Here is a 24,546-nt window from a genome sequence, read left to right as displayed (position 1 = left end):
TATAATTTCTCTGTTTTCATCCAGGGAGGCTAGATATTCTTGTGAGAGATTAACGATTTTATTTACAAAATAGGAAACTGGTTTGAAAAACTGGCTTGATATAATCAAAACTGGACAAACACCATACTACCTCTAGTTGGGGGAATACCAATGTCCTGACATGGAAAAGTGTGCGTTATCTTCCATGATCACCACCCATCCTTCCTTTTCCCACTTGAGAAATCTAACCTCTCCAAGAGTTCCTTAACCTCTGACTTCGGGATGATATATAGACCTGCCTATGTGCAGCCAGATTATGGACCTGTGGGACTTCCCTCTTGAGATGGGACCATTAGCTACTAGATGGAGACGAGCATTTGGATTTGTGTGGGAAACCTATGCAATTTTACATAAGTTGTAATCATCACATGCTCCAAATTGAAAATGTAATCACCATGTTTACTTGGGTAGGCGGAATTAAGGAATAATGCTTAGAATTTGCCTGGTTGGCATTTACCACTCGGCCTGATTGATGGAGATGCCCAAAAAGGTGCCCAACAAATGTACGGGAACTTGATAATGGGGTTAAAACGATCCCCAGGCTGTGGGCCAAAGTTCTCTGTGCTATAAGGGAGGTGGGCCATAACAGGGCCTGAACACTTCAGGTTTCCTTCTCGGAATGGAAGGATCTGCTGTAGCCTCAGCTCTAATCCTTCCTGACCTGGGATGGAGAGAGAAGGTGTCACTCATCAGAATGCCTGATGGGGTAGGGGGTACTTTCAGGCTGCCTGGGGAGGAAGACAGCATGACAGAGTGTAGTGGACAAGGCCCCAGGCTTTGGGTCGGCCATGCTAGGATTCCAGTTCTGGCTGTGCCTCCTCCTGGCTCCTCAAGTGTGGGCAAGTCACTGTGAAATAGCGCTAACGAGACTGCTTATCCCACCGGCTTGTCATGGAAATGCTCATTATCAGGAGCTGCTCTTCTTCTGCAAGCCCTCCCAGGATATGGAGTGCAGGGCAAAATCTCCTACCTTCAGACAGTGGGAGACACAGGCTGGGGGCCTGGGGAGTGGGCACAGTGTCCCTTGTGGGTAAAATCATGTTTTACCCCTGTTACCCTTGCTTAGTTAAGAACCATTAGTCTGGCAATGGGGGGGGGGGTGGAGGTTGGGAGAGAGACTCATTATTTATAACTGAGGGATGAAAGCTGTCATCACTATGAAGCCAAGCAGAAAACTCAGGGGTAGGGCAGCCTCAGGCCCTAAAGTCAGACCCCCTATGCTCTGGGACCAAAGAAGGTGAAAATATTTAAGATCAGGAGGAGGCAGCCAACAAGGCAGGGACATCTGACCACCGCACCCAGAACGTGACACCTTGCTGGGTGCCTTCAGGTGGTATCTACATGACATCAGGTAGCAGATCCCCAGCCCACGCTGACACACAGTCCGTGAAAAAGAAATCAGCTCCGAGGCTGGATGGGCTAGAAGGACAATGGGTATTAGAGCGGCCTGTGCCGAAGCTCTCGATTATCTTCAGGAAAACCCCAGTGGTTGAAGGCCCAGAGTCCAGGGCCAGCCAGGAGGTGGCCCCCACCCACCCCTCTGGCCAGAGCTCCTGACCCTCTCTCACATCCCAACCCCAGATGCCGGGAACAGCAGCCTACAGAGCTCTCCCTCATTCCTCCATGACTTCGCCTGCTCTATTCCTTCTCTCTAGATTTCCTTTCCGCTCCTCCCCATGGCCAGGCTCCACTCATTCCACAAGACTCAGCTCAAGCTCTTACATCGCTCCTACACTGCTCTGCCTTTTGCCACCCCTACCAGACAGGGGACACTGTGAAACTGAAGCATTTAGCTGAGTTAAGTCACATTTGTTTAAAGAATCAATCCATCCATCAGTCAACTGCTTGATCGATGAGCCCTGAGAGGACCTGCCCCTGGTGGGAGTCTGCACACAGCTCTGCGTGAGGCCATCAGGCTGTCTAACACAGCATGACCTTCTGCTCTGGCAGACGAGGGGCTGTGCCAGACTGTCCACGCCATCCTAGGCAGCTGCATAGCCCGCTCTCTCGACCTTGCCCTGTTACAACACCTCCAGGCTGCACCTGGCTTTCTAAAGGGCATTTGGCACTTCTCCATGCAAAAGCCCACGACAGAATGTTCCTGGCAACAGTCTGTCTACCTGTCTCCTGCACCGACCTGTAGGTGTGAGGGTAGGAAGCAGGTATTCGGCATCACGGTGCCCCAGCACCCAACACAGTGGCTCAGACTTTCTAAACCATTGCTCAGACTTACTTAGTGACTAGACAAAATTGGTGTAGAGGTTTATAAAGTAGACCACATTGGTTTATAACCTAGACTAAGTTGGCACAATGGTTTATAATGTAGACCAAGTTGACATGAAGGTTTATACAGTAGTCACTGTGAGTTTGGTTACTGTGGGTCACTCCTCCCAGCCTGAGCCCCTTTGGAAGAATGTACAAGAGAGGGTTTCTTGACCCCTGCCCCCGCCCAGATCCAGAGCCCTGACCCTTGGGGTCCCATTGCAGGTTAACTGGAGAGAATGCACACGGCTGGAAGGCAGGCCAGGAGACGATGTGGGTCAGCTGCCCTTCCCTTCTCTTTAGTGGTGGAGGTTTGGTCATGGCATAGGGGCCTTTCAAGGACCCTGGGCAGAGAGAGGACAGCCCTAGGGCTTTGAGTTCAAAGGGCCCTGGCAAAAGAAAGTGTCTTCCTTAATCCAGGGGTTTCTGGGGCCAGAGCACAGGAGACCCTCTGCCTCCTTCTGGTGGGAGCACTGGGAAGCAGTCCTCCTCCCTGTCCATCCCTGACACCCAGCATCCCACCCACCCCCTACCCACACCCTCTGTTACCTGGGTCCCCCTTGCTTCCTTTCACGCCGTTGGCTCCGGGACTCCCGGGTCTCCCTGCTGGTCCTATACAACAGATGCCCAGATGGCATGAGGGCTGGGCTCTGTGGATCTTCAGACATCACTCCCCGCGCCCACCGCAGCACCGAGGACCTCACCTGCTAGTCCCGGGGAGCCAGTGCTGCCAGGCTCCCCCTTGGCCCCTGCAGATCCCGCCGCGCCCGGAGAGCCGGGAAGACCCTTCGCTCCAGGTTGTCCTGCAAGTGACAACTGCAAGGTTGGCTTCGGTCGCCAGAGAGCCTGGCTGCCCCCCGCCCCAGCATACCTCTCTTCTCAGCAGTGACACGTGTACCTCCTACCACCTTATGTGTTCCCTGGGCAGCTTTAATCATCTCCCTCTAGAAGCCGCGAACGAGCCCAGTCAGCAGGAGAAAGGTTACAGCCTGAGCAATTTGTTCATCTCAGCCATGGCTCTGCAGTGTCTGGGGCTTAGGGACCCACCAGGCACCCTGGGTTGTGAACGTGTGCTCCACACCCCTGGGGGGCAGAGTGCGGCTAAGCTCTAAGACGGAATGCCAATCAAGCCCCTTCCTCTCGGGCATGGCTGGGTTTTAAGAGACCCCATGGGCTCTGGGGTAACACTACAGTGAAATAAAAGACATGCCCTGGACTTGACTTTGTCCAGGGACAGTGGCAGCTCGAATGATACCTGGATTCCCAGAGTTCTTACCTTGATCTCCTTTCATTCCAGGAGATCCAGCCACACCTGAAATGAAGAAGGACTTTTAGGGATTTTGTTCCCTTATAGCTCAGTCTGCCAGGGGGGAAAGGGAATACTTACAGGCCAATGGACAGCCTCTTACCTGGGGGGCCTGGCTTCCCTGAGTCACCTTTACTGCCCTGGGCTCCGGGGGGGCCCATGACCCCTGTGTCTCCTTTCATGCCCATGTCCCCTTTGCTTCCTGAAAAATCAAGGAGTCGTGGTCAGGCACAGGGGAAGGGCAAACCCAGCTGCCAGATCCCACTGACACTTGTCTCACCCAAATTCCAAACTCAAACTCCTTGAGCTCCTCCGACCTGGAGCCCAGAAGAGGAAGATCCAATAGCTGCCGTCAAGGAGCACACCACCTTGCCCCAGAGACAAGATGTGAACTTGTGAAAAATGGTCAAGGTCACCTGGCTTGGCTGATGGGCAGGCCCAGGAAGCCAGGCTCTCAGGACCCTGGTCAGCATGCCGGTCCCCTTGGGAGGGACCACAGCCCAGGCTTAGCCAGGGCTGCCTGGCTCATTTTCGTGTCTGCGTTTGGGGAATTATTTTTCAAGCCTCCCAAACCGAAATCTGAATATTCCAGAAAGTCGATCCCAGATGCTGAGAATAGAGACTCAAAGGTACGGGTGGGGAGAGGAACATTGCCGCAGCTCCGATTCCTGCCAGTGCTTCAGCCACAGCCTCTCTGGGTGCCCGAGGTTTCAAATTTTCCACTTGTCATCTGCATTCGAGGCTCGTCCCAGCCTGTCCTCACCTCGGTCCTTCACTGCTCCCTCCTCCTTTCTGCCACTGCTTGGTGCATATCAATCGAGGGAGGCTCCTGAGAGCAGGGGGCTGGCAACCCCTTCCCAAATCCATGGGTTTGGTTTCAGACCCAGCTGCACGCCCCTGCTAGCCCTGCCAGTCGAAGCCCCACCCCGAGCAGCCCCCTCTGCCCTGGGACAGGCTTAGCGCGATGGAATTTGGTTAAAAGGCTCCATTCCATTATTTTCTTGATAGAGAAGGGGAGGACTCAGAGGGATACCAGCCTTCTCTCCAGTGAATCAAGAAAGGAGACAGAAGGGTCTGAAGCAGAGGGAAAGAATCACGGGTCATGCAGAGCTTTCTGGGTCTAAGCTGGGATGACGTTAGGGGCAAGGCTTAGGAAGGAGATTCTTCCTGGTTTAGATACTTGAAGGATGATTATTCCTTGATGGGAAACAAAATAACCAGAGAGAACTTGGTTACAGTTGAGATCTCTTAAAGCCTCAGGGGCAAGCCCCAATGAAGGCAGTTCTTGGTCATTGAGTGGGTCGGTTTTGGCAGAAGGGACAAATGGCATTTGTTAGAAGGGACTAGGAATTACTTCCCTGGGGGAATTGGTTGGTGGGCCCGATTGTTCCGGGCTGACCGGAACCATCATGTTACAGGAATTGCTTGGCTGTAGGAAGATTCTGGAGCGTGGTCTGGGCCGGAATCTGTGTGTGGCTGTGTGTGGCCATAACTGCCATGTCTCCATCAAAGGGGACAGCCCTGGGAAGCCGGGTGTTCTGGGTGAAACGACCAGGGTCTGGCACCCACCCACGGAGGAACCCCAGCTGCGCCTCATGTCTGAACCTTCCCATCACCTCTACAGGTGAAGTGAGGCAAACAGACGTGTCCCCTGGATCTGCACCAGGGGCATTACCCGTCCGCTGGGACAAAGAGCACCAAACCTCGGTACCACCAGAGCGGAGTGAAAGAGATCTTGTGATCTTGGGAGAGGACATTTGGGAAGAGGAGGGGTGGCCACAGCGTTTCCAGGCCCGAGTCCGCCTCCGAGTGTGCGCGCCATGCCCTGGCGCAGAGTCACAGTGCGTTTGTGGTGGTGGGTGAGTGTGGGATGGGAAACAGGAGGGCACAGACTCCGCGGGCAGAGTGCCAGCTGTCATCCCCCCCTTCCCCGGGGCTGGCAAGGCCACCTTGAGAAAGTCTAGGGCCCCCTTTCCTGTTGCAGAGAGAACTGTGGAGGGCCGCCTTTGGAAGCACCCTCAGAGGTCAACTGTCTAACCATCTGCTTGGTGCAAAGGTTTCGCTCAGTCCCGCCAAGAATTCTGCAGCCCCTCCCCTGGCCCGCCCCCGCAGCAGCCACCCCTGAGCCCCGCGCATGCTTGCCCGGTTCATCCCTGGGCAGCCTTAAGTCTTAATGCCTTCCTCCTCCCTTACCTCAGCACAATTGGCTCTCATGAAACCCTTGATCATCGCTCCTCCTTCTATTGCTGGGCACCCAGAGTGAGTCTGTTTTCTCTTCCACAAGTGCCTTTCTAATGTTTGAGCAAGGCTGACACATCCTTGTAAGTGCCCTCTTCCTGAAGACAAGCACCCTAGTCTCTTACAATGTAAATATTCCCATTTGCAGGTACAGCGCCACACACCCTATGTCTTATATTCCTGTTGTAACTGATCCCTATTAGAGGTTGCTCTTATTATCCCCCTTTTATAGGTGAGTAAATTGAGGGTCGGAGAGGTCCAGTCATTTGCCTCAGGTAGCACAGCTAGTGAGCCGTATTAGGACCCAGATGCATCTGATCTTAGAACTGAAGTCCTTCCCTCTCTACCTGAAAGGATCGCTAATACTGCTAATTCTAATGGTTATCATTAGTTTAGTGTTGAACCATGTGGCAGATAGTTTGAAAACATGATCTCTAGCCCTTGTAACTGTCCTACAAGGTATGCATAATTTAATTATTACTATTTTCATTGCCATTCTTTTCTGAAATGAAGAAACTAAATCTCAACTGGTTAAAAATGTGCCTAGAGATGCAAGTGAACAGGTGCAGAGCAGGGATGGCAAATAAGCCCACTAGCTGGGGCCCCTGGGTGGCGCATGTGGTTGAGCGTCCAACTCTTGGTTTCAGCTCAGGTCCGGATCTCAGGGTTGTGGGATCCAGCATCTGGCTCCGTGCTCAGTGGGGAGTCTGTTTGAGTCTCTCTCACTCCTTCCTTCCCCCACCCACATGCATGCATGCTCTCTCTCTCTCTAAAATAAATAAATCTTCAAACAAAACAAAACAAGCCCACTAGCTGCACAGGCCTCACTCTCCCTACTATGCCCCAGAACCCCCCAAGGGGGTCTCAAGAGGCCAAGGACAAGGGGCATGAAGGTGCTCAGTCATGGCCAGAGCCCCCGGGGCTGTGCTTCTCAGAGCGTCTAGACTGTCAGCATCAGAATCATCCAGGCCTTTGAAACACAGACTCTTGGACTTTGAACAAGTGCCCCAAATAGTTCTGAGGTAGCACCTGCTTCTGGGATGAACCCCTTTGCCCTCCCTGCCAGCCAGTCTCCCCTCCTCCCCTGTGCCCACCTCAGGTCCCACCGCTGTCCCTCGCCTTCCTCTCCTCCGAGCTCCTAGCATGGCCTGTGTCCCCACTTGTCACAGGTCGTGCCCGGCATGAGATTTTGTCCACCCCCCCCAACACACACTGCTCTCAGCTTTCACGTTCCTGGTTTCTACTCACCTGGACAGAAAAGACCTCGTGTGTGTTCCCGGGAGGATGGTAGGCAGAGCCCAGCTTTGTCCGCTTTGTCCTCCGTGGGACAGAACAGACATGCTTCCACAGGGACAGGATCCAGCCCGCAGGCCCCCCCACAAGCACTGACACCCCCATAGGGCCCTTACCTGGGAGACCCAGGTCTCCTTTGTTGCCCTTAGCTCCAGGTTCCCCTTTCGGGCCAACGAGACCCCCATCGCCTTTGCTCCCCTTCTCTCCCTGCTGTCCTGGGGTGCCTGGGTAGAGAATGGCCAACGAGGTGGGCTCCTGCCATCCTCCTGGGATAGGCTCCTAGGCAATGGGGCAGGGGGCATTTGGGGAGAAGAGAAAGGGGCCTCCAGAGGAAGTCTGGGGAAGGTGAGGTCATCTAGGGGTGTCTTGATGAGGCACAGTAAGACTCCAGGGCAGAGGACTGGGGGAGGGCACCACCCCTCTGGGGCTGCGGGTGGGGCTGTGGGGAGGGGTAGCGGGGCGACTGGCTCAGCACCTCGGCCAAGGCACCGCTGAGCCCAAGCAGAGGAGACACACGTTACCGGGGGCTCCCTGTTTCCCTGGAGCACCGTTGGGTCCTTGGAGGCCTGCGAGGAAGGAAAGAACTAGTCTCAGCTCCTCAGTCAGCTGATGTTCTAGAGCCCCACAGAAGGACAGGATGCCCAGCATGAAGGGAGAGGCCTCTCTCTGTGTCACCCCCCCCCACACACACACACACACTAACAGTGACAACATTTCACTCTGCAGAACAAGAAGGAGAGAGAGAAAGAGAAAGGAAAGAAAAGGCGAGTCCCTTAGGCATAGGGTATAAAATTGCTGAGGCCCCTGCTTCCAGACCCTCTCCCTGTGCACACAGCTGGCCCCTGCCCACCTGCGTCTCCCTTGATTCCAGGCGGGCCTTGGAGTCCTGGGGGGCCTGGAAAGGAAAAGGGATTCAGAATGAAGCCTGGACAACAAGGGCAAAAAGAATTACAGGGCTGGTAGACAGGGGCCAGTGTTCATGGCTCCATGGCACGCCTCGGTCCCCTCGGCCCCCTTTCTCAGCTGGTGGCCTTGGCAGACCTGGGATGCGATGCCCGGCCTGCCCTGGGTCCCCTTTGACCTGGAAGACCTAAAGCTGAGGAACAGAGACACCCAGCAGCCAACCCACAAGGTGGGGTGACGAGGCCGCTTATCACACTGTTATTTATTCAACACACTGCCACTGAGCCCCAAGAATGAGCCAAACTGTGTGGAAGGAAGGAAAGAAAGAGAAGGCAGAGCTCCTTCCTCCGAGGAGCTCATGGCATAACAGGTGAACCGCAGTGATGCAGGTGACGTGTTCTGAGGGAGGTGCATCAGATGGACCCGGGTTCAAGGAGCAGCACCACCCCTTCCTCTGGGTGACCTGGTGCAAGTTACTTCTTCCTTTTGAGCTTCAGTTTCCTCATCAGTAAAACGGACTTAATATACCAGCTCCACAGGGCAGTCCTGGCGGCCAGCTCTGGACACGTGGCACCTATTTTTGCTGTCACTCACATATAGTTCTGTCCCTTCCCACGGGCTGCTTTGCAGACTCAAGACTCCCAACACCCCAGGAGGGCAGGCCAGGGCTCCTCGTCCTGTCCTAGTCCATTCGGGCTGCTGTAACAGAACACTGCAGAGCAGGTGGCTTATAAACAACAGAAATGCATTTCTCACAGTTCTGGAGGCTGGAGGTCCAAGATTCGACTGCTAGTGTGGTCAGGTTCTTCTGAACTTCTTGCCGTGTCGTCATGCGGTGGAAGGGGGGTGAGGGAGCTCATTGGAGTTTCTTTTATAAGGGCACTAATCCCATTCAAGAAGGCCCTGCTCTCATGGCCAAATCACCTCCCAAAGACCCCACCTCTTAATACAATCCCCTTAGGGGTTAGATTTTCAACGCAGGAATCTGAAGAGGTGTAAGCCCTGACTTCTTAGAGTCAGTGTCTCCTTAGAGGGGAGGAGCCAACATCCATCCGGCTGGGGCTGCCCAAGCATTAGCTCCTTTAATCGTCCCGACAAAATAACAAAGCAAATAACAACACCGACACGACTGAATACATATTCTGAGCCGGGCACCGGACTACACATTTTTACATTCATTGTTTTATCCCCACACCAATCCCAGGAGGTCCTATCCTTATCCCCATCTCACAGGGGAGGACACTGAGCTCAGAAGTGTTAAGTGACTTGCTCAAAGCCACCTGGTTCCAGAGAGAGCCAGGGTCTGTCCCCAGGAGTGCTGGGGATGCAAACGGATTCTCGTGTCACCATGCAAGGCTGCCTCGAAACTCTTGCTGACCAGCAGCGTGGTCTGGGCCAAACTTAAAAAATTATGAGGCCAAAGAGTTCTGTCCCAAGAACGCCGTGTAGAATGATTTTCAAGGTGGCATTCCAACAGCTCCGGTGATAAAATGGAGTAGGGGTGGGGTGAAGTGTGTGTACATGTGTGCACGTGTGTGCAGCGAGCGCTGCGTGTGTTCAGGTAGAAAGAGAAAGTAACGAAGGCACACGTGTTTTCCTCAGAAAGCACTTGCTATTGGACATTTTTTTGCACATTGCTTCACTTGCGTCTTATAGCAACCCCGGGAGGTGAGTAAAATGATCTCCGTTAGTTTTTACACAGCTGAGTGGCTGAGGTTCCAGAAAAATGACGTCACTGGCCCAAAGTCACACAGCCAGGAAGCGGCAGAGCTAGGATTAGAACTCAGGTCCCAGAGGCTGCCCCTCCTGTTACGTGCTCTAGGAGACGTAAGCCGTGCACCCCTGGAAATGATCGTAGTCAGATGGGGGGACAAGCTCGGTGTTGGGTAAGAGGCATCTGGAAACAGTGCTTATGGGAGACAGAGGGGGGATCCTGCACTTGCAGCTGGGGTACCAGGGGAGAGGGCACCTGAGGGCAATGCACTTGGGCTGGCTGTGGAAGGCGGCTTAGATCTGGCGGGGTGGGGTGGATGGGAAGCCATTTCCCACTTCAGGCGAGGTCAGGGAAGAGAGAGCCGACCCAACAGAGGACCAGTGAGCTTGTGGGGAGCTGTGGGGGCCCATGGAAGGTAAGCTGGGGTCGGGGCCCAGAAAGGCATCAGCCCAGGAGCCCGTGGGGAAAGGCCTTGGCGAGCAGGAGGCATGCGCCAGAGGGGAAATGAACGTACCTGGAGCGCCTCGTTCCCCTTTGACCCGGAACAGCTCTGCAAGGGGAGGAGAGAGGGTTGTAGGCTGGGCTGTGAGGGCATGCACCCAGGGCACCCAGCTCTAAGTCGGGAGCCTCTGCCCTCCAGGCTGAGGAGCAAGGGCTTCAGGCAGATGGGGGATTTGGACAACAAGAGCCAAACACCTGGGTATTTTCCAGGAATGAGCTTTTAGAAAAAGCCAGATGTTTTGTTGCAGCTAATGGTCTGCACCGGGGAGCTGTAGATCCCTGGGAGCTGCAGAAGTGGGGAAAGAAGGTTGAGACCCCCGGAGTCTACCCTATATTGTCAGAAGACTTGGGAGCCAAACCTGTTCAGGAAGAGCCTCAGGTTAATGGCAGGGCCCCTCGTACTGATCACAACCAGCTCCACCATATCTTAAGGAAGGGAGTGATGGTCCTTGTGTCTGAGCATCTGAACATCTGAGCCTGGACTCTGCCCATCTGCCACAGCTGTCTCCTGTCCCCGCATCCTGGCTCAGCCTTCATCTGTGCTCACTGGGAAGACCACAGCCTCTGGGGGATTCTCCCACCTGGACCCTGTGCCCATTCAGCAAATGCTCCCATGGGCACAGAACGGCAGTCATGGGATCACCCCTTAAGCCCCAGCTCTCCCCGGACACAGGGCTGGAGCTCCATGCAATAGTGAGGACACACCTAGCAGCTGCTTTTGCCCAAATCAGCTCTCCTGTTCTGGCACAGCATAAGAGAGTGGTGGGTGTAGTGGTAGGACCACCTCACGTGGCCCAGTCTCAGGCCCCGAGAAAACCGAGGGGAGGGGGACCCCTGGCATCTCCACTTTGGGCTCCATTTTCTTCTGCCCTGGGCCCTATCTTCCAAGCCGTCACACTTCCCCAGCAAGCCCACTGCTCTGTTCCTCTGAGGTCCCCACGTGGCCCAGACCTCTTGGTGCCTGCCGTTACTCTCTCTCCAGCCATGGGCCAGTATTAGTTGGCTACATGGGAGTGGTCCTGGGACTTGCTCCAAGCTCTGTTTTACCCATCCTCCCAAACATTATAGAGCCATCTCATGCTTACTCCATATGGCTCTCACCAATTTCCTTGGGCCCCAAGGTTCTGGAATGTTCCCCTCACTATGGAAGAGGGTTCGGATTCCAGTCCAAGGATCCCCTTTCCCATGAACCAGCAGTGCCTCCTTTCTATCCCCTGAGGAGTCCTGGTGCAGAGGGGAGGGGGCCAAACCTGGGCTCCGAGTGAAGTTGTCCACCTTCCGTAGCAGGTGCTCCTGCCTGGTGCGGACCTGGGTGATCTGGGCCTGCAGGACCTGCAGCCCCAGTGTGCCCCCAGGGAGGTGTGGGATGGGCATTGACTGGAGCAAAGAGAAGGACAGGCCATCCTCGGCAGCCAGTGTTCCATTGGTGAAGTGAGTCTCCAGGGCCCAGAGCCGCTCCTGCAGATTCAGAACTGGACACCCCACCCCCACCCCACAGCCTTCTTTTAGGGACCTCATTAAAATCCCAGGCATTTGAGCACATCCCTGACGTTCTTGTGTCATATGCGCATAACTTCTGTGGGTCCTGGATACTGAACACACATTTCATGTGCCATGAGGACCTAGTGTGAGCACAGAGCTCTTTCTATATCCTGCACATGGGCACTTCACACTTAAGCATGACATTACATGTTCATAGACTATTCCCGCATGGCCTAGGGATGCACTCACAGCATCATGATCAAACTTCGCCTTCCTGCATGCTCTGGGCATGAACATATGATGACCAATATGTTGGTCTGATGTAATCACATGTGGCCTGAATATACGTGTGACATATGTTTATGACAGCTGGGCACACGATGTTCTTGGGTGAGTTCAGTGTCTGCAGATGGAATTGCTTCATGACCTTGACATTTGGACCAGGAACACTTTTTAAGTAAAATCATGTTAACATGAACTCTCTGATCAATAAAGCCCCTTCCCGCTCAAACACTGGGGAGACTTGATAGAAGACGCACACAGCAGACCCATGTGAAATTATTGCATTGTTCACTGCTCTCATGCACGTAGGCTCGAATGTGCTTTCTCTATCTCTCTCTCGATCTGTCTCTATGTCTCTCTCTCTCTGTGTCACACACACACACACACACACACACACACATACATTCCCCTGTCCACTTCCCTCCCACCGAGCCCCATCAATGTGGCTACCTGGCTACCCAGGGACTAAGAACCCCTTCTCAGCAGGTGGGCAGCAGTGACCCCAGGGCTTTCCACTCAACCTGAACCCTGTGTCACCTCAGGAGGCACCAGACGGGACCAGACCGCTTTACCTTTCACCACCAGCAACCCAGCACCTGCGGTGAGCAGAATCAGGTAGATGGCCACCATGACCATGAAGCAGTTCACCCCCTTTCTCTTCTTGGGGTTTGGATCTGAAACACAACCTCGGTGTGAGGTGGCTGTTGTAGGAGGCAGAGACCAGGGGGCCCCAACCTGTGTCGGAATCCCCGCTCTGTGTGAGCAGACGGCTCCCCCGGGAAGGCCAAGGGTAAAGACACAAAGTCCCACTACCCCCAAATCCTCCCCCTGGCCCCCCTTCTCCCACAAGCCAAGAATTGCCATTGTCGGTCACTTATTGGTGTGGCTGGGCAAACTCCTGGGCCCCACATCATCAGGTGACAGAGTGCAGTCCTTAAACCAGGTGCAGCCCGAAGCCCCAGCACAGTGCCTGGTGATAGAGGGCTCTCAAGAGATGTTTATCAAGTGAATTAATGAATTAACGTACTTAAGTTTCAAAACTTTGGGAGGAGCATGATTGTTGCCACTTTATCAACTCTGAGTGAGGTTTGGAGAAGTTGAAATACCTATTAGGTGATGAGACGCAGATCTGGAACTCAGATTTGGGCTTTTGTTTTCTTTTTTCTTTAGATTATTTAATTACACAAATAAAACATGCTTAATATAATTTATCAAACAACATAGAGAGCATTACAAGGGTTAATAATCTTGTAATCAGGGACTTCAGGGGACCTCAGTTCCCTGGCGTCCTAACCTGCTGACATAAGCTTTGTGGGCATCCTGGGGTGTGGCCTTCCTCCTAGCCTGCTTGCTCGTGGAAACTGATAAACCCGGACACTGCTAGACAGACATGGCTTTTTTTCTTTTGATTTTACGCAAATGATATCATATTATATATAATATAGCACATTGTTTTCTGCAATGAATGATTTCCCATGGACATTCCTCTAGTTTTTTGTTTGTTTGTTGTTGTTTTGTTGAGAAAGATTTAACTCTTCGTTTTTTAAGATTTTATTTATTTATTTGATAGAGGGAGAGCACAAGCGGGGGAGTGGCAGGGAGAGAGAGAAGCAGGCTCCCACTGAGCAGAGAGCCCGACATGGGGCTCGATCCCAGGACCCCGAGATCATAACCTGAGCTGAAGGCAGACGCTTAACCGACTAAGCCACCCGGGTGCCTCTTAACTCTTCTTTTAATAGCTGCCTAATATCCCTTAAAGACAAGACCCGCAATTCATGCAGACATTTCCCTGTTGGCAAGCTTTTTCCAGTGTGGGGCATTACAAAAGAGGCCACCGTGGCTCCAACACCAGTCTTCCCTCACGCCAGCTGCCCCCCCATTTTGGGGCATACAAAGGGAGGCAGAGCCAGCCTGCAGAAGGCCCTGTGCTTCCCACCACTCATACTGACAGAGCACCTACTCTGTGCTGGGCATTGTCTGATATCATCTATAATGCTTTTGGCGATCCTGCAAGGTAGGTGTGATCATCCTCTTATACAGACTTGGGGTTCAGAGAAGTTAGGGCAACACAACAAGCACATGCCCCTGGGTCCATCTAACCCCAAGGCCTGAGCTTGCCTCACTAGCCTACACAGACAGTTGCCCTTGGAAAAATGAGGCTGAAATGCGCCCCAAGGGCAGATGTGAAGGGCAAAGGGATCATAGGTGGGCATCCCAGGGGAGGGAGTGGGGGCTCGTGAACATATTTTTTTTTGCTTTGTGGTAGCTGATGGTGGGTTTTCAGTTGAGTCATCATAGATGTGTATGAACCTTGAGTCTGTTTTCTATCGCTTGTGGAACCTTCATTATTCTGCTGATATTGCTTCCAGCCACCTGCAGAGCAGAAACCCCTGCTTTAGCATCGTCTAAAGCATGGTGGTCTCAAGATGGCTTCAGCAGCAGCAAGAGGAATGATTTCTTGGTTGGGTGGTATTTTAGTTAGTGGCACTTGGGTATGCTTAGTCTAGCACAGTCTCCCCTGCACTGCATCTCCCAAATTGGGGCCCCACACAGCAGTCCGAGTGAACTCTCTAACACACAGCCTGGCCAAGTCAGTTCCCTGCCTTCAGTGCTCCAGTGGCTGTTCACGGTCCTTGGGACAAACAGGAAGACCTCTGCCCACCGGTCCTCCTGTGCCGGCACCTTCACACCACACCCCACGTGGACCCTGAGCCACACGCAGGCCAGACCACTCATCGTTACACCCTTCTCACTCCAGGTCATGTATTTCTCTGAAAATACAACCCTGCTTCCTCCCCCCTACACAACTAATTCCTTCTCATCCTTTGGGAGCACAGTGGAGCTTCTCCTGCTCCAAGATACATTCTCTGACTCCCCTGGGTTAGGTGGAACCCTGCTCTGCTTCCCCACATCGCTCTGTTTCCACCTGATATGGCATCCATCATCCTGAACTGTGTCTGTTTATGTCTCAGTTTCCCTCCTCCCCGCCCCCTCTATGTTCCGGAAGCTTCTAGGGGTGCCGTCCAGCACCAACACGGTATCAACCACACAACATGAGCCGGAAAGATGATGAATGAATGGATGGATGAGTGGCTGCAGAGGTTTGGGTCCTGAACACGTGCAGAGTAACAGTGTCAGTTTAGAAGTGTTGGAAAAGCATTGGAAATGCAACTTCAGACCTCAGGCAAGCATATGATAATGGCAAGGATGGGTAACATACAAGGGAAGCCTCATATTTAACAGAAGATGGTGGACGATGAATACGATCTCATAGACAGCACTAAACTTAAGGAAATGATGGGAATAGAAAGATAGTGTGTTCAGAGGCACAGATGTTATAGGGCCAGCATGGAAAATATAGATAGTTTCAAACCGGATGATAGGAAAAATGGAAGGCATTTGAGTGACGATAGTGAGAGGAAAAACAAACATGGTAGTATGGATGGGAATAGTTCGGGGGTGTCCACTCAGGCCCAGAATGCTCTTTTAAGTAGAGCTTTTTTTTTTTTTTTTTTAAGATTTTATTTATTTATTTGAGAGAGAGAATGAGATAGAGACAGCATGAGAGGGGGGAGGGTCAGAGGGAGAAGCAGACTCCCTGCTGAGTAGGGAGCCCGATGTGGGACTCGATCCCGGGACTCCAGGATCATGACCTGAGCCGAAGGCAGTCGCTTAACCAACTGAGCCACCCAGGTGCCCTTAAGTAGAGCTTTTATGTAACAGAGGCAAAGTAGAAACTGGGAACTTTGAATCTGTGGGCATTTAACTAACTTGCTTACAAAACAGAAAGTCTGATAAATTCTTTACCCTCTATGCTGATTTCTAAGAGGGTAGAAAAACTGCAAAGGAACATCAACTCCAATGTGGATTTCACCAATGAGGAAGAGTTTCTGAGATGAGAGAATGAATGACACTTCCAGTAAACTAGAATGAGCATCCCTGGAGTAAACTCTGGTGAGTCCAGGTGAAGATTTTAGGAAAGCAGTTTTCAGAAATATGACAGCTCTATTGTCTGACTTACAGTGAAAATGTGGCTCCAGAGGGAAATAAAATTTCAATTCCATAAAAGATCTCAGTGAAGAAAAACAGTCTGTATACAAATTCTAGGGTCTCCAGGCCTACCATTTCCCAGCCCTTCGCCCAGGGGCAGAAGGTGGCTTGGTGCGGGCAGAAGTCCCCTCTCCTAGCCCCCGGCACAGGGCTGCTGGTGAGCAGGCCCAGCAAAGTGGTCGCTGCCCTGTTGGCTTGACATCTCCCACCCCTGACCCAGGGTCACTGGGCAGTCTGAAAAAGTACCTTCTGTCTTTGCAAGCAGCACCAACAGGGAGCAAGGAAGAATACCAGTAACATCAGGTAAACAAAGCAGACCAGAATAGAACAGTCAAGGCTCTGAAAACTAAGTTGTTATTGGAACCACAGCCCACAAAAGTGGGCCAGAATTTATGTGATAAACCTAAACAGTATGATTTAAAATAGAAAATTTAAACAAGATCTAGAGTGTCCTAACATACTATACAAAATGTCCACAATACGATGGAAAATCACTCATCATACCAAGAACAGAGAAAATTACAACTTGAATGAGAAAAGACAATCAACAGGGCGCCTGTGTGTCTCGGTCAGTTAAGCGGCTGGCTCTTGATTTCAGCTCAGGTCATGATCTCAGTGTCCTGGGATTGAACCCCGCATCGGGCTCCATGCTCAGCAGGGAGTTTGCTTGAGGATTCTCTCTCCCTCTCCCTCTGCCCCTCCCTGCACTCTCTGTCTCTCTCAAATAAATACATAAATATTAAAAAAAAAAAGAAAAGATAATCAACAGGTGTCAATATAGAGATGACACAAACATTGGAATTATTCAATAAAGATTTTAAAGCAGGCATAACAAAAATGCTTTAATGAGCAATTACAGATACTCTTGAAGCAAAAAAATTTTTTAATCTACAAAAAAATAGAGAATATAGAGAAGAACCAAATGGAAATTGTAGGACTTAAAAGCTCCAGTTAAAAAAAATCTCACTAGATGGGCTCAATAGTGCAATAAAAGTGATAAGGGAGAGAATCAATGAACTAAAGGATAGAACAATAGAAATTACCCTTTCTGAAAAACAGAAAAAACTGACTAAAAAAAAATGAACAGAGACTCAGAGATCTATGTATCAATAACAAAACACATAATATTCATATCCTTAAAGTCCCAGAAAGAGTGTGAAGCTGAAAAAAAATCTTTAAAGAAATAATGGTGGCTGAAAACTTTTCAAATTTGGTGAAAGTCACAAACCTACAAATTCAAGAACTTGAGCAAACCCCAAACATGATAAATTCAAGCAATCAATAACAAGACACATCATGAGTTAAAAATCCAAAAAAAAGGCCCTATATACCAAGAAGATTAAAAATCTAAAGAAAAAGAAAAAATCTTGAAAGCAGCCAACAGAAAAATAACCCATTACCTATAGACATACCAATTTGAATGACAGAAGATTTCTCATCTGAAATTGGAAGTGACATGACACTTTTCATGTGCTCAAAGAAATGAATTATCAACTGTAGCTAGTGAAAATATCCCTTAAGAATGAATGGGAAATTGGGGTGCCTGGGTGGCTCAGTCATTAAGCATCTGCCTTCAGCTCAGGTCATGATCCCAGGGTCCTGGGATCGAGACCTGCATCGGGATCCCTGCTCCGCGGGAAGCCTGCTTCTCCCTCTCCCACTCCCCCTGCTTGTGTTCCCTCTCTCGCTGTGTCTCTCTCTCTGTCAAATAAATAAATAAAATCTTTAAAAAAAAAAAGAGAGAATTAATGGGAAATAAAGAGATTCTCAGATGAAGGAAGACTAAACGAAGTTATTGCTAGTAGGTCTACCTTGAAAAATGGCTAAAGGGGGGCACCTGGCTGGCTCAGCCAATAGACATACAACTCTTGATCTCAGGGTCATGAGTTCAAGCCACAGGTTGGGTGTAGAGATTACTTAAAAATAAAATCTTAAAAAAAAAAAAAGAATGGCTGAAGGAAGTTCTTCAAACAGAAGGGAAAAGATAATAGCGGAAGGCATGGCATTTCCGAAAGGAAAGAACAAGAAAAAAGAATGGGTAAAAATGTAGATATGTTTAGACCATCCCCCTCATGATTTTTTAAAATCACATTTTTTAAAAGATTTTATTTATTTATTTATTTGAGCGAGAGCGAGAGAGAGAAAGAGCACGAGCAGAGGGAGGGGCAGAGGGAGAAGCAGACTCCCTGCTAAGCGTGGAGCCCGACATGGGGCTCCATCCCAGGACCTTGAGATCATGACCTGAGCCGAAGGCAGACACTTAACTGACTGAGCCATCCAGGCACCCCTAAAAATCATATTTAATGGTTGAAACAAAAATAATTAAGTGATACATAGTGCATGTAGAGGAAATGTTTAAGACAATTACATTTCAAAAATGGAAAGGCTCAAAAGACATAAATGGAAATTAGTTTTCAAAACTTGACTCAAAGTGGTAGAATGTTGATGTTGGTAGACTGTGATAAATTATACATGTATATTGTAATGCCCAGAAAAAAAGTAAAAAAACTATTTCAAATGATGAACTAAAAAACAAACAAAAAACTGTAAATAAATCAAAATGGAATTCTAAAACATGTTCAAGTAACCCATAGGAAAGTAAGAAAAGAAAAGCTGGTAATGGGAAACAGAGAGACAAAGAGAAAATCCATAATGATGTGGCAGACTTAAGCCCTAACACATCAATAATTACTTTAATGTAAATGGTTTAAATATACCAATTAGAAGGCAGATAGTGTGGCAAAAGTAGATTAAAAAGCATGCTTCCACTCTATGCAATCTCCAAGAAACCAAAAACAGAGCTTCTATTTGCATGAAGCAAAAACTGATATAACTGAAAGGAGAAATCAATATATCCATAATTATATTGTGGACTTTAACACCCCACTCTCAGAAATCAGCAAAGATACAGAAGAAATGAACAACACCATAAACCAACAAGATCTAATGAACAGTTATAGAATACTCCATGAAACAACAGCAGAATACACATTCTTTCCATGTACATTTAGGATATTCACCAAGACAGACCATATCATGGGTCATAAAACAAACCCTAACAAAATGGAAACGAAATGAAGTTGCATAGAGTATGTTTCTTGACAATGGAATCAAAATATAAATCAGTAACAGTTAGACAACAGGAAAACGTCCAAACACTTGGAAATTTTTTCAAAAATTAAATAGTGCATGGGCTATAAAGTCTTAAATAAAAATTTCTAAAAATAGAGCTGATTGAAAGTGAGAATAGAACATATCAAATTATTGGATTCAGCTTAAGTAGTACTGGGAGGGAAATTTATAGCAGCACTAGAGGTTCACATTACAAATGAGAAATGGTCTCAAGCTGATAAAGTAGGTTCCTAGCTTAAGGAACTGGAAGAGAAGAGCAAAATAAACCCTCAGCAACCAGAAAAACAAAACAAAACAAAACAAAAAACAAAGTAATAGAGATCAGAGATCAATGAGATTTAAAATAGGAAAACAAAAGAGAAGATCAGTAGAACAAAATGCTGATTCCTTGAATAAAGTCAATAAAATTGATAAAGTTCTGGCAAGACTGATGAAGAGAAAAAGAAAGACACAAATCACCAATATCAGGAATGAAACGGTTGCTGTTACTACAGATCCTGCAGCCCTTAGCAAGAAAATAAAAAGATCCTATCACCGACCTCATGCTCACAACTTAGAAGAAATGAACTGATTTCTCCAAAATTACAAATTGCGGAGACTCAACCAATATTAAATAGATAATATGATTATCTACATCTATTAAATAAACTGAATTTGTACTTAAAAATCTCCTGAAAAAGAAATATCCAGACCCAGATAATTTTAATGGAGTCTTCTATCAAACCTTTAGGAGAATTAACACCAGTTTTACACACTCTCTTATAGATAATGGAAGAGTAGAAAACACTTCCTAACTCATTTTAGGAGGTCAGGATGACCTTGAAATGAAAACCAAAGACAGTGCAAAAGAAGAAAACTGAAGATCAATATCTTTCATGAAATTTGACACAAAAATCCTCGACAAAATATTAGTAAACCATATCAAGCAATGTATAAAAAGAGTTTATATACCATGACTAAATGGAATTTCCAGGTATACAAGTCTGGTTCAATACCCAGAAATCAATCAATATGATCCACCATATCAACGAGCTAAAGAAGAAAAATCAGATAACCATATAACTGATGCAGAAAAAGCACTTGACAAAATCAAATTCATAATAAAACTCTCATAATTAAAATTCATAATTCTAACTCTCATAATAAATAATAAATTCATAATAAAAACTCTCAGCAAACTAGAAATAAAAGAGAATTTCCTTAACTTAACAAAAAGGAGCATCGGGGTGCCTGTGTTGCTGAGTCGGTTGAGCGCCCGACTCTTAATTTCGGCTAGGGTCACGGGATCGAGCCTCGTGTTGGGCTCTGTGCTCGCATGGAGTCTGCTTGTCCCTCTCCCTCTGCTCCTCTTCCCACTCACTCTCTCTCTTTCTCTTGAATAAATAAATGAATAAAATCTTTAAAAAAGGGAGCATCTAAGAAATATCTAAAGCTAATATGATACATACTGGTGACAGAGAATCATTTCCTCCGAAGATTGGGAAGGAAGCAAGGAAGCCTGTTCTCACTCTCTTAGTCACATATACTACTGGCAAATAAGTGGAAATCGCAATTAAAACATAATGGCATTTACAGTCACTCCGAAGGAAATGAAGTATTTAGATATGAAGGTAATAAAATGTATATAGGATCTGTATGCTGAAAATTGTAAAACACTGATTAAAAAACAAAACCAAAAAACACAAACAGAGACCTAAATCAATGTGGAGGCGCATTGTGTTCACAGATTGTAGGACTAAACATAGTAAGATGTCAGTTCTCTGAAACTGATCTGGAGGTATAACACAGCTCTGACAAAATCCCAGCAAGGTTTTCTGTAGGTATTGATAAGCTCATGCTAAAATTTACATGGAAAGGTACAAGCCACGGAATGGCTAAAATCATCCTGAAAATGATGATTAAAATGTGAGGAATAACAACTTGATGTTTAGGCTCACATGAGACCCGCAGTGATCAAGACAGTGTGGGATGGGCGGAAGGATAGACATATGGAGTTACAGAACAGAATAAAGGACACAGAAATAGTCTTACACTAATATAACCAACTGGGTTTTTTTTTTTTTTTTTACAAGTTACAAAAGTAATTTCATGGAGGAAGCATAGCCTTTTCAGCAAATGGTGTTGGAGCAACTGGACACCCATAGGCAAAAAAATAAATAAATAAACAAACCAATCTTGACTTAAGTGAAATTTAGGTCAAGATTTGTTTGTCTGTTTATATATATAAATATAAATATATATACACATTACATATATATTACATGTATATTACACACATCACATATATTATATACATATATATTACACATATACACATATTATATACATATAGTACATATTTCCTACATATATAATACATTATATATACAAATATGTACATATATATTACACATATACATTACATATATATTGTATGTGTATATTACATATATATACATTACATATATTATATACATACATACAAGTATATGTATATAATACATATATGAACCATGGACTTAATTGTAAAATGTAAAATTATAAAACTTTAAAATTAAACATAAGAGAAAAATACTTTTAGAATTAAACATAAGAGAAAAACTGGACCTAAGGCCAGGTGAAGAGTTCTTAGACTTGACACCAAAAGCAAAATCCATGAAAGGGAAAATTGCTAGGTAGGGCCTCCACAGGATTAAATGCTTTTGCTTTGAAAAAGACCCTGTTAAGAGGATGAAAAGACCCGTTACAGACTGGGAGAGAATATTTGCAAACCACCTATCCAGCAAAGGACTTGTATTTTGAATTGATAAAGTGCTCTAAACACTAGTCAGAAAAACAAATGAACCTATTAAAACATTGGCAAAAGACATGAAGGGGCATTTCATATACAAATGGGGAAAAAAAGCACATGACAAGATATCCAACATTATTAGCTGTTAGGAAAATGCATATCAAAATTACAACAAGATATCACAATCATACACTTATCGGAATAGCTAAAATAAAAATAGTAATAATGCCAATTGCTGGCAAGGATTCAGAGAAGCTGAATCTGTTGTAAATATCACTGGTGGGAATGTAAATGACACAACCACACTGGAAAAATAGATCAGCTGCTTCTTATAAAACCAAACATACACTTAGAATCCAGCAATTGCACTTTGGGGCATTTATCCTAGAGAAATGAGAACTTAGGCTTATACAAAAACTTTTACATAAATGATCATAGCGGCTTTATTTGAAATAGCCCCAAACTGGCAACAACCCAAATGTCTTTCAATGGGTGCATGGTTCAACAAACTATGGTACATTCATATCATGGAATAATACTCATGGCAAATACTCATTAATAAAAAGAACTATTGATAGATACAACAACTTGGAGGGAATCATGCTATGTGAAAAAAAGCCAATCTTTAAAAAGTTATGTACTTTTTCCATTTAGATAACATTCTTTACATAACAAAATTATAGAAATGGGGGACTGATTGGTGGTTGTTGGGGGACTGTGATTGCTGGTGGGGGAGGGAGGGGTGTGTATGGCTATAAAGGCAGCAAGAGAGAGTTGTGTGGTGAAGGAACAGTTTGGTATTTTGATATTGGTGATGGTTACACAAATATATGCATGTGGTAAAATTGTAGAGAACTGTATTCACACACACAAATGAGTGCCTATAAAACTAATGAAATCGAGATAAGCTCTGTAAACTGTAGCAATATCAATTTCTTGGTTGTGACAGAGTACGATAGCTATGCAAGATGTTCTCATTGGGAGAAACTGGGTGGGGGTCACAGAGACTTCCCTACACGTCTTTTTGCCTGTTTCTGTGAATCTCTAATTATTTCATAATAAAATTTAGAAAAAAATAACTCTAGGGTAAAACCGGACATCTAAAAGGTGCTGAGAAGTAGTGACATGACAAAAAAACAAAGTCAGAGCAAGGACCTGAAGTGACAGTGAGCACGTCAACAAGGATGACCGTGAATAGATTCTAGGGTTAAGGTCTATTAGGAGAATGCTTAAAATTAACTTTCAAGCAAAAAGAAGAGACAGCCAGACCCACAGCTGGGAGCCAGGGCTTAATGTTAAATTACAACAAACAACAACTTCTCTATCTGTATTTTTGGGGGTTCTCTCTGTCAAGAAGAATGTTCTTCAGACCAAAATCGGTGGGAGGACATATCAAGAAGCGAGATGTGAAGCCTGAAATAGTTGAGGGCTCAGGGGGAGAGGTCCAGACAGATTACATCCCACAGACCTGAAAGAGCTTCCTGATGTGCTAACAGATCTCCTTCCTGAGAAACCAGACACATCAAGAGAGAGACAAGAAGGCTCAAGACAGAAAAATGTTCATAATTTTCAAAAAGGTGGACAGGAGTGCATCCCAGGATATTGTCATCGGGGACAAATGGAGAGTCTCTTGTTCAAGCCCAAATGTTCCACTTGAGGGAGAAGATGGAGCTGATGCTGGTCCATGAGGAAAGAGCTAGAGTTTTGTTGGACCTTCAGGGCAGCAAGAGCAGTGGTATGTTGAGCCTCTTCAGAAAATGAAAGCATTCTTCAACAGACTTAGGACAAAGGAGGGAGGAAGGGAGGGGAGAGAAAGGAAGATGCTTGAAGCCATTTAGTGCTGAAGCAAGTAGTTTTATTCATTTCAGTTAAGCCCTGAGGGCGTCCCTATGTTACAGAACCTCACAGTGATTACTGTTCATAATGGCATTTTCTAGAAAGTTCCATATGTTCCAAGATCTTTGTATGAGAAGACAGGAAGTTGTGAAGGTGTTTAGAAAAATGTTCCTTCCAGAGCGCCTGGGTGGCTCAGTCGGTTAAGTGACTGCCTTTGGCTCAGGTCATGCTCTCAGGGTCCTGGGATGTAGCCCCATATCAGGCTCCCTGCTCAGCAGGGAGTCTGTTTCTCCCTCTTCCTCTGCTCTTCCCCCTCCCCATGCTCTCCCCTTCTCTCTCTCAAGTAAATAAATAGATTCTTTAAAAAAAAAAAAGAAAGAAGGAAGGAAGGAAGGAAAGAAGAAAGAAAGAGAAAAAGAAAGAAAGAAAGAAAGAAAGAAAGAAAGAAAGAAAGAAAGAAAGAAAGAGAAAGAAATATTCCTTCTAACCAAGCTGTTTTGTTTTTTGTTAGATTTTTAGTTAATGGTATCCATAACCCAAGTCAGAAATCTAGAATTCCCCCTTAAGCTAGCCTCTACCTCACTTGCCTTTTCCCACCATTATAGTCCTACTGACTTGACTTCTAATATCTTTCCAGAACATTCTCTCTTTCCCTTCCTTATAACCACTGCCTCTTATTGTCTCTTGCTGCCACGCTTCTCTCTGTCCTCAGAGTTATTCTTTTTTTTTTTTTTTTTT

General features: G+C 47.1%; 1 protein-coding gene across 1 annotated transcript in view; it reads right to left on the bottom strand.

Annotated features, from left to right (window-relative positions):
- MARCO (macrophage receptor with collagenous structure) overlaps positions 1-24,546 on the bottom strand; it is a 34,689-nt gene that overhangs the window by 8,246 nt on the left and 1,897 nt on the right. Inside the window, exons 2-11 of the mRNA XM_032426285.1 lie at positions 12,593-12,694; positions 11,507-11,728; positions 10,270-10,305; positions 7,989-8,033; positions 7,660-7,704; positions 7,255-7,362; positions 3,711-3,809; positions 3,578-3,613; positions 3,006-3,104; positions 2,851-2,913 (exon numbers count right to left, since the gene is read on the bottom strand). Coding sequence (XP_032282176.1) covers positions 2,851-2,913; positions 3,006-3,104; positions 3,578-3,613; positions 3,711-3,809; positions 7,255-7,362; positions 7,660-7,704; positions 7,989-8,033; positions 10,270-10,305; positions 11,507-11,728; positions 12,593-12,694 — 855 coding nt within the window. The remainder of the gene's footprint in view (positions 1-2,850; positions 2,914-3,005; positions 3,105-3,577; positions 3,614-3,710; positions 3,810-7,254; positions 7,363-7,659; positions 7,705-7,988; positions 8,034-10,269; positions 10,306-11,506; positions 11,729-12,592; positions 12,695-24,546) is intronic.

This window comes from Phoca vitulina, unplaced genomic scaffold (assembly GCF_004348235.1).
Source record: "Phoca vitulina isolate PV1807 unplaced genomic scaffold, GSC_HSeal_1.0 scaffold1, whole genome shotgun sequence".
NCBI classification, from domain to species: Eukaryota; Metazoa; Chordata; class Mammalia; order Carnivora; family Phocidae; genus Phoca; species Phoca vitulina.
Note: the sequence above shows the minus strand (reverse complement) of the source record. Positions and strands in the feature narration are given on the sequence as shown.